The sequence below is a fragment of the Triplophysa dalaica genome, chromosome 1, assembly GCF_015846415.1.
Source record: "Triplophysa dalaica isolate WHDGS20190420 chromosome 1, ASM1584641v1, whole genome shotgun sequence".
Classification (NCBI taxonomy): Eukaryota; Metazoa; Chordata; class Actinopteri; order Cypriniformes; family Nemacheilidae; genus Triplophysa; species Triplophysa dalaica.
The window spans coordinates 18,561,236-18,575,331 of NC_079542.1; the positions used below are offsets into that span (position 1 = coordinate 18,561,236).

Sequence of the window (14,096 nt, forward strand, 5' to 3'; positions counted from 1 at the left end):
ATTGAGGGTTAGTGTAATAAGGGCCAGACCATGGTTTATATAACCATATACCACAGGGCTGTTGAATGCTTCAATTTGATTGGTTGACAAACGTTATATGGGTATGCATTAACTTTCAGTAAAATTCACACCTATGAAGGTCTTCCAGGTCTGCAGATTTGAACAATGTTTATTCTTTGTTCCAAGACAAATTCCAAATTCCAAATTGACTTTGGTCAATTCAATTATTCGAAAGTTAATGCACAACCGAGGTGTAAAGCATTACCACATCGAGGTGTGCATTAACTTTCAAATAATTGAACGGCCCGTCGTCAATTATTCCTTACATAATGTTCAGATTTCTTCACAATAACATAGCACATGGTCTGCTAATGAACAAATCTATTTACAGAATATAGGGAAGTTGCTAACGTCTTGACAAAAGCACCACAGCATGAAAGAATTTTGCCATTGTTGCCAAAGCATAAATTTAACGATAAAGTTTGACCACATGACTTTACAAATGATAGCAGCCAATTGTGTCTGGCACCTTATACAAGGTGAAAAACAACGAAAGGGTGGAAAAAATACTTTTACTTCTGTAAGTATTCATAACTCAAACTTTTCTGAATGTTTTGAAAAGCTTTTCTTTTATTTACAGTAGATAAGCAAGTTGTTTTTATTAAAATCATTGAGTTATTAACGGAGTATTCACCCAAAAAATTTAATTCTGTCATTTATTCACCATGTTGTTCAAACCTTTAACATTTGTTTTCTGTGTTACTTGTTTCTAAAAAAAGAATAATAAATAAAAGCCATATTGCAGTTTACAGTTTCAACCCCCCCCCATCTTAACATCCTTGTGGTCACAGTCCAATGCTCATCAGCTATTATTAATACTGGATGTGTGGTCTGTTTGTAGACAGAAAGACACAGATGCATAATCAAATGGATATCCTGGGCTAATGACTCACAGGACGTCCACAGGATCCATTCCAGCCAATCCTCATCTAGACTGGACCCCACCATGTTCTCAAAACAGAACATGACAGCAGCAGCTCAGAATTATGGGAAACTTCTAGTCATGAAAGCCTGTGATCCTGTGATCCAAATGAGTCACCAGGAGAATGCGGAGCCACCAGAGAGAAGCAAACACAGAGATGTTAAATGCTTGAGTGGTGAGTTTGATGCTTTAGATAGAGTCTGTCAGGTGGATAAAGATCACAAGTTATGAAAAGATGCCCGGGGTCAAAGAGAGAGAGGGAGAGATCAGACGTGTTGAAAAGCTGTAATACTTATAAATGACTTGGGCACAGAGAGATATGGAAGAAAAAGAAAGAGAAGGGAGCGAAAACGGGACTTGCAGCATCATGGAAAAATATTTCAACTTTCTGCACATTTTGCTAACTGTACTGGCATTTGCTCACAAGTCTGGAGGAAAGGGAAAACTAATAAAAATTCTGGAACATGGAGTGCTTACTGGCATACAACATTGCGTTTATAGACAACACACTCTTAAAATATAAATAGACTTTGATGGGATGCCTGGGCCCATTGGCAGAAACCAGTTCAGCATGATTGATGAGTGGAGTACAAAAAGTCTGGGGCAAATAATATTGATATTTCAGTTTACCACCAGTCACAAGAAAGAGCAATGAGCAATCTTCAGACACAATATATATTTTCCTGAGCACCTACATTCAGCCAATTCTCTGATCACACACTTTTACTTCTTTTTGAATAGAAAAGATAGATATGTTGCAGCATTTGAAGTAGCCTAGATGTTAATGGAATGCAAAAAACAGCACAGAATACAGTATTAATCCTTTTACAGGCTTTTTCATCCAGCATTATGCACAAAAAGTCAACAAATCTGAACACGAGGAGCCAACATGCAGCAATCAAAGACCGACTTAATAATGTTTGCAGAATCAAATGTTTATTTGAGAAGAAATGAGTCGGGTTCATGCATCTGTTTGAGGGACAGATAGTGGTGCAGACATTTAAGAGAAAGGGTTAATTGCAGGGTGGATGTGAAATTCTGGTTGGGTATAACAGTATGTAGTGCTAAACAGAGTAACTTAAACAAAGTCAGAATAGAAGTCTGAGGGATATCCAACTGCAGCATGGCATTTCCTGTGCCAATGATACCCTTCCTTTTTACAGAGAGTTACATGGGAAATGCTTAGGAATGCCACTTGACATTTTCTTACTGTAGGTTTGTCAGAAGTAGATTTAATTTACCTGCCAGAATAATCCAAGTAAATTTGAGAGACTATGGTTTTTGGATGTAAACATATTTTCACCCTGCCAAATTGAGATTCTTTCTTTACCAATAAAAAAAATAATTTTTCACTCCGTAGATGTGGGTAGGTTTCTTCAAAAATGCATCACTTTGATTAAACAGCTTATAAGTTTTTTTGTCAAAGATTCCGCCCAGATTCCACTCAGAACAATCATTAAAAACCGCTAAAACATATACGTTCATATAGTAATAACTCGTCTTTGGCGGGGAAGCGTTTTTTTTTTAAATGACAAGATAACTCGTCAATGGCGGTGAAAGAGTTAAGTGATCTAATTGATGTGCTTGTTTACATAAGCTTCAAATCCGATATAATCCTTCCTGTAGCTCAGTGGTTAGAGCATTGCGTTAACAACGCAAGGTTGTGGGTTCGATCCCAGGGGATTGCAAATACCTATGTGAAAATGTATAGGATAAAGCAATGTAAGTCGCTTTGGATAAAAGCGTCTGCCAAATGCATAAATGTAAATGTAATGTAAATAATCTGTTCACATGTGCACACTGCACAAGTGTTCACCTAAACACCCACTAAAACAAAGTTTTAAAGCACAATGTTGTACATATTTTATTTTACAAACAGCAAAATTTGTTTTAGTTTATAAAGGCAGAGTAATGTTTTACTATGTTTAAACCATGATAAAACTACCAAGACCTACCAGAGCATCAGCAGGCAAACAATAATTAAAATAAATGTTTAGCAAAAGCTAGTACCAAACATTAGAAGTGATAATATGCGGATTCATAGATCAGCATTAACAGTAAACAGAGACTGTGGAATCTGGTGGACGCGGGTATCGTTTTCATATTCACAAAACGGCTACTCAAACAATCTTGTAAGCACAGATGTATTTATTTTATGTCACAGACACCAACATAATAATGTACAATTCATAAACGCAAAATAAGGTCTACAAGGTTGTTACAGCGACCATGGTAATATCAATTACGAATATAAATTAAATTTTATGATTAGATATTTTAGTCTACAGTATGTTTGTAACGTCACATCTGCAAATGTATTGTGTTTTAAAAAGGAACTGAGAAGTTGCGGTTAAAAACTCACTCCAGGGAAACAGTTTAAATGCATCGAAACATTAATATGTTCATTTACAGATGACAAGCATAGGGATATTTGTACTGCTTTGTCAAATTTATGTTTTTTGGTTTCTTTAGCAGCAGCTGCTCCGTTCCGTGCATCATACGACCTTACGTCTGTACGAGCCAGCGACGTCTTTGCACATGAACACATCTTCCTACTTCGGTTGTAAATCAGATCAAGTGTTTACATGTCCTATCAAACAGATTACAAACGGCATAAACCACCCCTTACAATCCAACTGAAGTTTCAATCGGTTTGGGAATATTTAATAAGTGTTTATATGGAGCCTTTTCATTCGGATTGGATTTATAATCAGATTATATTGGTCATTGTAGTCAGCTACTGACTTCCATAGTAGTGAAAAAAAATAAATTAGAAGAATGTAGGAAAGCAAAAAGTTCTGGGGCACTTTTGATTACCATTGTATTTATTCTTGTGTAGCTGAATTATTATTACCAGCTGTGGGACTGTGATGAAAGTGAAAGTAGTATAACACGAATGTTTACAATCTCTGATAACCAAACACTACTCCAGCAGCTCTACCTCTTCTCTGAGATCGCGGGGAATGGCCGCTTTAATTTGTGGGATTTCTGGAAAACTGCTGCCACTATTTTTACTTGTATCTGATTGGCTGGGCCAGCTGGCACTTAAAACATCAACAGATTGCTGGCGGCCCATGTTCGATAATTACAGTGAGCACTGGAACAGTGCCCGACCACTTATTTGTCACAAATGAGTAAAAATGTGAACACAGTTTGACTTAATTTACACACTAATAGAATGCCAGCGGCTACAATAGCTCTGTGGGGGTTGGAATGGGTGGACTGCTGCTTTCTTTTATCCAAATGTGATTAGAACATCTTACACATTATAACATCCAGAATACTGCCAAGAATCTCATAATTTTTTAACTTTTAATATAACACGGGAGGAGAGAAAAACATGTCAGGACTGAAAAAGACAAATACTTCTTTCACACGTAGAAAAGAAACAAAAAATGCAACTAAAATTCAACACATTCAAGACAACACAAGCCAAACCAACTCAACGTAACCTTAGTTGTTATAAGATAGGACAATACATCTCTATCTGTTGTTTATGAACAAATAAGTAGTTATATTTGTGCATTTCACAAACAGGGACAGCAGAGCCATTTAAAGGGACAGTTCATCCAAAAATGACAGTTCTGTCTTCATTTACTCACACTAGAGTTGTTCCAATCCTTTAAAAATGTCTTGGTTACAAGCATTCTTCCAAATATCTTTCTCTGTGTTCATCAGAACAAAGAAATGTATACAAATCTGGAAAAACACAAGGGAGATTAAAAATTTAAATTAATTTTCATTTTTGGGTGAACTGTTCCTTTAAGAGTGTCCTGGTAAACCAGTGCGGACCAGCAACCCAGAATATTAAAAGACAAACTGGTCTGTCCTGAGGTATGCGCAGTAACTCTCTGTCAAAGCAAATCAAACAAGACCACATCCATTCAAACATTTCCCAACTTGAGATGAATAAGTATTGCGTGATACAGGAGAAGACAGCACTGAGGACAGAAATGTGTTTCTACAGGCTTACACACTCAGCAGGTTATGCAAGAAATGTTCAATTCATGAGAAAAACTGAAAATAATATCAGGATCTTTTGGGAAAAGTGGGTCATTTTTCCTTCTCCAAGACAAACTCAAGAAAAAGCCAGAATGGAAAGCCAAGGATGACGCTATCGCCACCTCAGCAGTACAGACACTAACACTTAGGTAATAAGGATGCAAATTATGGGATCTGTTCTTTAATCCGCCACAGCAGGAACATTAGAGAACGGCTTAGTCTGTTATAGTGCACAGTGCTATTATCTTACCCAGAATGGAATGAACCCTCACGGATAGTTGTGTACGGAGAATCAGGATGGGCTTTTTGCCTTTGCTGTAAGAAAAGAATGGTGTTAAGACATTATAATATCTTAGCTTTTTACAAACCCCAAATCCAATGAAGTTGGGACATTGTGTAAAATGTAAATAAAAGCAGAATACAGTGCCTTGCAAATTCTTTTTGGCCCATATTTAATTGAATGCACCACAAAGACAAGAAATGTAATATTCAAACTGATAAGCTTTATTGATTTTGGCAAAATATTCACTCATTTAGAATTTGATGCATGCAACATGTGCCAAATGAGCCGGGACAGGGGCAAAAAGAGATTGGGAAAGTTGAGGTTTGCTTAAAAAAAAAAAAGTTGAACATGCCACAGGTGAACGAGTTTATAAGAAACAATCATTAGGTATAAAAGAAAGATGGGGCGTGGTTCTCCACTTTTTGAACAACTGCATGAGCAAATACTTCAATAGTTTAAGAACAACGTAACTCAATGTGCAATAACAAGGAATTAAGGGAGTTCTTCATCTACAGTCCAGAATATCATCAAAAGATTTAGAGAATCTGCAACAATCTCTGCATGTAAGCAACAAGACTGAAAAACCAACGCTGAATACCTGTGCATTAAAAACATACATTATTCTTTAAAGGATATTATCACGCGGGCTAAGGAACACTTCAGAAAACCCTTGTCAGTTAACAAAGTTCATCGCAGAATCTACAAGAAACGCCGATGGCTTCTCTGGGCACGAGCTCTTCTGAGATGGACAGATGCAAAGTGGCAAAGTGTTCTGTGGTCTGATGAGTCCACATTTCAGATTGTTTTTGGAAATCATAGAGGTCGTATCCTCCGGTCTACAGAGGAAAAGGACCATCCAGATTGTTATCACCGCAAAGTTCAAAAGCGAGCATCTGTGATGGTATGGGGGTGTGTTAATGCCTGTGGCATGGGTAACTGGCACATCTATGAAGGCAACATTAATGGAGAAAGGTTCATACAGGTTTGGAGCAAAATATGCTGCCATCCAAGCAGCATCTTTTCAGGGACATCCCATCTTATTTCAACAAGACAATATCAAGCCACATTCTGTTCGTGTTATAACAGCTTGGCTTTGTAGGAAAAGAGTGCAGGTACTAGACTGGCCTGCCAGCAGTCCAGACCTGTCTCCCATTGAAAATGTGTGGTGCATTATGAAGCGCAAAATATTACAACTATTGTTGTCGTACAACAAGCAAGAATGGGAAAGAATTCCACCTACAAACATACAAAGCTTCAAAAATTGGTGACCAAAGTTCCCAAACGCTAATAAAGTTTTGTTAAAAGGAAAGGTGATAAAAATACCCCTGTCCCAGTAAAAATACCCCTGTCCCAGCTCTGTTCGAAAGTTTTGCAGGCATCAAGCTCAAAATGAGTGAATATTTGCAAAAAACAATAAAGTTTTTCAGTTTGAATATGAAATATCTTGTCTTTGTAGTGCATTCAATTAAATATGAGTTTAAACTAATTTTCTAGTCACTGTATTCTGCTTTTATTTACATTTTACACAATGTCCCAACTTCACTGGAATTGGGATTTTTTATTAAACATCATACACACAGACACACACAGGTGTGCCTCTTCTCAGCATTCTAGGAAAGGCACTTTGAGTTCTAGACTTCTCCAACAACTTCAATGATAGTTAAGTCAGAGCAAAGTCTAGGTTACATACACACTGCAGATAAATACTGCACTCAATCATCTCTTGAGCAATTAATCAAATTAACTAAAGCAGGGTCATGTCTTAATCCAAACTCTGTCTAATCCAAGATTCATGACTGATGTAAAAAATACATTTGACAAATGAATGAACTTCTGATGTGAAAAACAAATTGCCAATAAATCCGCAAAGTGGATACAAAAAAATAAAACTTAAAATACATGTGGGATGTGTCTCTGTCTTCTCTAATTGTGATGCAAAAAGGAATGAAGGCATGTCTCTTGACTCATTTGCTAATTTTGACACTGATCTGTCTCTAGCCAATACTGGTCCCCCAACCCTTGTGATCTAGAGACAAGCCATTGTTCCCAGCATCGAAAGGAATGTTTAATGCATAGCTTAATGACAGTCAATGAATGTTTACAAAGAAAACAAGTTCCTAGATAATGTGTCATCATTTATACTGTAGTCAAAATGATCGAAAAACAAACAACTAAGTGATAGTTTACCCAAAACCTAAATTTCTGTCATCATTTATTTACCCTCTTGTCATTGCAAACCTTCATGACTTTCTATCATACGCAGTACATAAAAGAAAATATTTTGAATCAAGCCGGTAAACGAACAGCACTGGCCTTCATTCACTTCTATTGTATGGAAACAAAACCAATGCAAGTGAATGGGGGCCAGTTTAACAACATTCTTCAAAATATCTTCTTTTGTGTTCTGCGGAAGAAAGAGTAATACAGGACTAAACTAACAAGATGGTGAGTAAATGATGACATCATTTTTATTTTTGGGTATTTAAACGGTTATCATCCACGCTTTGTGTTCATACTGTTCTAAACATTAAAGGAGGCATGAATTAAAAATCACAATTTTAACGTTTCAGTTCCAGCTCGTTTAATTTCTCTGAGGATTCTTTCGTGAACAGGTCGACACTGAATTTGTGTAGAGTTTAAAATTAAAAAGCAGTGCTGTGTCGTCAATATTGGATACGATAGGAATGCCGCAGCAATCTTATGTGAGTAAAACCTTTTTGTACTTTGCATCACTATTGCTTTGTTAGAGATCGCTTGATGTGCCCTGAGCACTATATTAGTATTGTCTGGGGACCTCTACTGATTTGTATTAATGGAAGAGGTTGTCTGTAAATATCTCTGAGATTTGGCAGGCTCATATATAATTTTTCAAGGTTTTATACACTGTTTGCAAATAATGGAGACTGTTTTGAAGTGTTTTGGTATTATTTCGGGTGTTGGGTGATATCCATAAATTAAAGGGAGTCTCCCTTTTTTTATTTATCATGGAAACTCTCGTAACATTTGAGACCCACGATCGCGGTGATCTTTTTCCTTTTCGGGATCACTGGTCTCAAATGCTGACAGGTACAGTCATACATCATTAAACACAATACAACTATAGGCTATACAAACTATACGCAAAGCCTCGCCACAACATCCAGGAAATAAGTCAGTAAATTTGAGTAAAATCATCCCGTGCGAATGAGTCACATGTAATACTGATGTGGGGAGGTCATTTATAAATCACAGGAGGTCTCCAGATAATACTGATGCCCTGCGAAAACTGTGAATGGAGCTAATGTGTAACCTAACGTTACGTCTCGAACCAAATTCACAGAAGGCTCAAACTACCCAAACTGCTATCCAATCAAAGCAGTGAGAGTTTACTTATAAAGTCTTCAATGCGGCACGACCATTAAAACCGAGCATTTGCAGAGCTTGTCTCAAAACCCGATTAGAAAATAGCCTAATACTTATGGATTTTGATGTTTTTGGATGTAAAAACCACTCAAACGTCATAAGTAGACCTTATATAATAGTATAAAACAATAAACAAGCACAGTTTATCAGACCTTTAAAAGTAGTCGAACCTGCGCTTTTTGCATTTACAAAGAATAATTATAACGGTGATATATTGAGTGTGTATGTGGCCTTAAAAGAAAAATATGAATTTGTTATCACTTCTGTTTCAGACACAAGATTGAACTGGAGAGAATGCGTAGAGTTCAGGATTAAGATATGGAAAGAGAAAGTCAACAGGCAGGGAAACTAAGCATCGAAAGTGTTGGTGGCTAAAAATGGATCTCTGCAAGTCTTACGTTGTCTTCATGATATTCTACATGGTTGATACACTGAGTCACAAAGACACTTAAAACCTGCACACACACACCAATTTTGTATCCTATTTTCCAAGTGTTGTTTCAAATGACGTGTTTCCTGTTGGCAGACCTAGCAGTGTGGAACCTGAGGGAGATCCAGCTGTGGCCACAATTCTGCCAGCTTACAAATACACTTTTACACAAACACACACACTTATATAGTAGAACTGTGCCCTTAGACAAATAAGACCGCCCTTTTCAACATACAGTAGAATGAGGTTCATTATGAGAAAGGACTGTGTTTCCACTACAAGATGGAAAAAGTGACCCACAAACACACACCTCTTTTTCTCAAGTCATTCTCATGTTCGGCTACTAGGACTATTTCTATTTTGGGGATTAGTTTGTTATTGTAGCATGATGACCTGGTTTCCTTTAGAGTTGAATGACTGACAACAGTAGTATATGGATTTTTCTACTGACATCAGTAGTGCACTGAAGCTTTTAACAGACTGAGTCAGCACACTATCAGAGCTGGTTTTCTTGTTCAGCTCAGTTCATTAACCTTTTCACAAGCAAATGGAGGTGTACTTGCTGAAACATTGCTGTTCTTTGCAAATACAACACTTAGGCGTTAATGTCTTAAAGGAGTTATATGACACGGCTAAAACGAATATAATCGATTGTTTTAGATGTAAGGCAATGTCTATACACAATTTAAGGTAAAAAGCTGCATCATTTACCACATACCGTGCAAGTTTGTATCTCCTCTTTTGCCTCGCCTCTATGAAAAGCGAAGTGTGCTATGATTGGCTAGTTAACCAGTGCCTTATGATTGGTTGAATACTGCAAGCGTGCAACAGAAATGACACGCTTCTTACCATATTTGGAATATCATGTTCCCAAGCAATTGTACTGAAAGGTACGCCCATCTCACGTATACATTTGGGCGAACTGACGTGGATTTGTGGGGGTGTGGTTACACAAGGCGTTTCAGGCAGGTCTTGGTGAGCATTCGCTTTTAGATAGAATGCATCTTTGTTCTGACACTTTAATTTTTGCAATTTTATGTGTCTAATACATGCATGGGCAACTTATAACACACCAAGACACAGAAAAACATGTTCGCGCCATATGACCCATTTAACATATCCAAACACAACAGCTTGAATTTGAATATATCACATATAATGTTACGCAACACTTGAGTTCATTTGAGCTGACTCAGAATTCTAGAGTGCGGTCGACTATTTCTGCCTCTGTCAGTAGAGGCTGAGACTGTCTGTATAATCTGTGGTCCACACAGTCACTGAAACGCTGGCTCTGCCTGTGGGAAGTTAGTCATGTCTTTTGGTGTGTTAAATGACTGTTACTAAGCAACGCTAGTAAATGATTTAGTGAAACTGATATCTGTCAAAATAAGCTTAGGTTCAACAGCTCACATACCTTCTGGATGAAAGTTTGGTTTTAGCAGTAGTCAAATGCAGACTCCTTAGAGTTTATAGAACAAATTTAACAACTGTTATCAGCTTGCGTGTATGGGAACTGAATTTTGTTACTGTGGCACAACAAACAGAATACTTTGTGTTGTTTTCAGGCGGACCGTTAAGTGAAGTGACTTTTGGTGATCAGATATGGTGACACATACCCGCAATGTGACCTCTGCTTTTAACCCATCCAGAGAGAAGTGAACACACGTACACCCGGAGTAGTGGGCAGCTATCACTGCAGCAGCCGGGGAGCTAGTAGGGTAAGGTGCCTTGTCAAGGGCACCTCAGTCGTTACCCGCCGGCCCTGAATCGAAACAGGCAACCTACGGGTCACGAGGCTGACTCTCTAACCATTAGGCCACGACTGCCCCCAAATGTCTTACAGGAGTCGTAAAAGTCATAAAGAACACGACACGCACGTCTTCTGGAGATCCTGTAAAATTCAACCAAGCAGATGACGACTTTGAATGTGCTTCAGTGTTTCCAGAAAAGTGTGCCTTATGCATCAGACGTTCAGCCAAAAGTCTGTGGGAGTGACGTCTGAGGCTGAGCATGATGTCCTTAATATATCAAATACACTATTATTATTTTGTATTTTGGATACTTTTTGATATTTATCTGCTTCTAAAATGGTTGATGATAGCGTTTTGACAAAAAAGAAACAAAAACTCATCAAGCAGAGTTTTAAGTTTAAACACAAATACAGAAATTAAGTTATCACTGTATTTCCTGACAATAAACAAAGCCACAAGTGCTTTTTGCATTCTGCTCTCATCTGGTCAGATATTTTTATCTGGCGGAATTTAATTGGACTTGCTTGAAAATAAATTATACAACTTGAAATGAGGTTGGATAAAAATATATGTATTATGTATTGCATTGCTAAAATGCAAGCAGTTGTTTGAAATGAATTTCAATAAAACATTATTTTACAATATAGAACAAAATAAGAATTTTAAACAAAATAAATTACATGGCCCTTTTATCAGACTTAAAAGAGGGTCAAAATAATATTTATTTACATGCGGGTATATTTTTTATCCCAAGGAACATTCTTTAATCCGTTTAGTGAGAAAAAGCCACCATGCAAATGCTCTACAGGAGATACGTAGATCAGAGACCAGAAAATCTTGAGGCATCAATGAGTCAATGGCATGGTTATAATCTGATGTCAACAAAACAAAAAAGAATACTAAATATAGTAAGAGCACTGCAGGAAACACTAGCCTATGTTTTGTATTGGTAAAGTTCATACTGAGCACCGTTAAATACTTCCTAAACTCCCCTGAGATCCAAACAGTTTGAAACATAACACCGTGTGATTTCTGACTGCCTTGGAAAATCCAACATAAAAATATGAATCATAAGCTTCTCTTATCAACTCTCTCTTCTAAAGCCTCTATAATTTAGAAGTCATATCCCTAATTCCTTTGACTAATGTTGTCCACTCCTTCCCTCAGGCCTGACCAAGAATATCCGTGCCTGTGTGTAACAACTGAGTAACATTCACCGTATGAACAATTCTCCCAAATTTGGTTTGCGAATATGACTACGAATTCTGACTGAACTAAGAATGGAAATGTTTGCTCTCTTTTAAATAATTGGCTGCTTTATTTCAAATGTTTTACATGTGTGAGGAGGTTGGGGAGAAGGTAAACTTATAGACAAAGAGGGAAAATAAAAACGAGGTTCAATTAAAAATCATTCTTACGCCACATCATCATAGAACTGTTCCAGATCATCTCTCTGTTCTGCCAGTGATGATTCCAGATCCAGGTAGTTTCCGTTAGGAGCCAGCTGCAATGCACACTCCTCAAGCTGAGAGAGAAAAAGACATCACAGTGTGCATAGTGTGCAGGAAACAAACAAATAACTCCAGTTTCACAATGAATGATATAGTCATTCTAAACAGCTTTGAATTAAACAAAGGCCCCCTATGTTTCTGAAAGTGCACCAGGAACTTTAATTTCTCTCTACTCATTCACATACTCTGTACAGACAGCATGCACACTCCACAACACAGACAAAACCCCCTATTTTTAGTCTTTAACTCTTAAATCATAAGACTATTATTAGAAAGTTGATTTTCCTTTATTGTTCATGAAAACGGCACTAAAACAAATATTTCTAGGATTTGCTAAGGCATCATTACCGCTGCGAAAAATAGGGTAATTGATGCCTATAGGCAGTCTGATACAAACATGGCAGTGTAAGTAATAAGAGGCTGGTTGAAAAGCTTATCTTTTGTTTACAGATTCCACCCTTTCCGCAAGCATCAACTCGCTCTCTAGCTGCAGGCTCTTCTGGAGCCAAAAGAATGTTTACTTAATGTATAACTATTTGAATTCACTACAAATCATTTTTGTATCATTTTCAACGTTTTTTCATTCCTTGTTTTTATTGTTGCGATTATTTTATATGATTATTTTAATAAATTTATGTAATGCACTTTGAATTACCGTTGTGTATGAGAAGTGCTATATAAATAAACTTGCCTTGCCATGCTTTGTAAGTACATTGGAAGGGACTTTAAAAGCTCAAATTCATCTGCATCTGTCAATCGAAGTTCATTTTCTTAAAATTTATAAGACCAAAAATTGTGTGAATGGGGACCAGCTCACAACATTCTTGAAAATATCTTAGAAAGTCATACAGGTTTGTAAATGCCAAGATGGTGAGTAAATGACGAAAGAAGTTATTTTGGGGGTGAACTATCAGTTTAAAGTCAAACGAGGAGTCATCTGTCCTACAGAGGCTGTTTAATTTAGACATGTGGTCACTGTTTTGATGCATCGGCACGACTCTTCAAGCTATTTAAATAGTCAAATTTACATGAATGTAATGCTCTGTAAAATACGACCTAATGTGGTACTTTAAATCTTGATAAAGTACAACATTAAGATAATAACAGCCACGCGTTTTTGTGCGCTGTTGTGTACATATTCACGAATCAAACCACCTCACATTTGGAATCAATATCACATCTACACACAACCCACAAAACGAAGAAATCACAACCTCTGGCTAAAATAATTGACTCTATATCACAACAACAGTTTGATGGCATTTAGCTCTATATACGAGTGGGCACAGGTGAGCACACCTGCCTGAGAGACTTGTGACTCACCTTTAGCGGCGCTTCCAACAGTTTGTGAACACCGGCGATCTGTTCGTTCAGCGGCAAATGTTCGCTCAAGTCATACTGAAGTGGTCTGCGGGGCTCGGGGAAATTGGAGCACACAAACGGGTCCGAATCCTCCAGGTATTGCACTCGACACGTTATCGTAGCCATAGTTGGTCCACGGTAAGCCCAAACGTTTACTTAACTTTCCGCAACAGCGTTCTGTTCGTTACAAATCATCTAGCACACAAACGCGACCGCCACCAGTCACTGTCAACACTGAAATGAAGCTGGTGCTGTATTCAAATTAACGGGCGGTGACGTGTTGAGGAAACAGCACGTCGATCTGCGTGGAAAATATGAGGTGATGCGCAGAACGATTGACGGATGACATTCAAATACCGCGAGAGGTCGCTTT

General features: G+C 37.6%; 1 protein-coding gene across 7 annotated transcripts in view; it reads right to left on the reverse strand.

The window, feature by feature from the left end:
• Positions 1-14,002, reverse strand: part of fhod1 (formin homology 2 domain containing 1) — a 46,399-nt gene extending 32,397 nt beyond the window's left edge. For 5 of the 7 annotated variants that reach the window (XM_056749625.1, XM_056749617.1, XM_056749608.1 and 2 more), the window contains exons 1-3: positions 13,685-14,002; positions 12,269-12,375; positions 5,235-5,299 (exon numbers count right to left, since the gene is read on the reverse strand). In XM_056749625.1, coding sequence (XP_056605603.1) covers positions 5,235-5,299; positions 12,269-12,375; positions 13,685-13,849 — 337 coding nt within the window. In that variant the 5' untranslated portion in view covers positions 13,850-14,002. The remainder of the gene's footprint in view (positions 1-5,234; positions 5,300-12,268; positions 12,376-13,684) is intronic. The other 2 variants (XM_056749684.1, XM_056749633.1) reach the window with 2 other exon arrangements.
• Between the last annotated feature and the right edge of the window lie 94 nt (positions 14,003-14,096).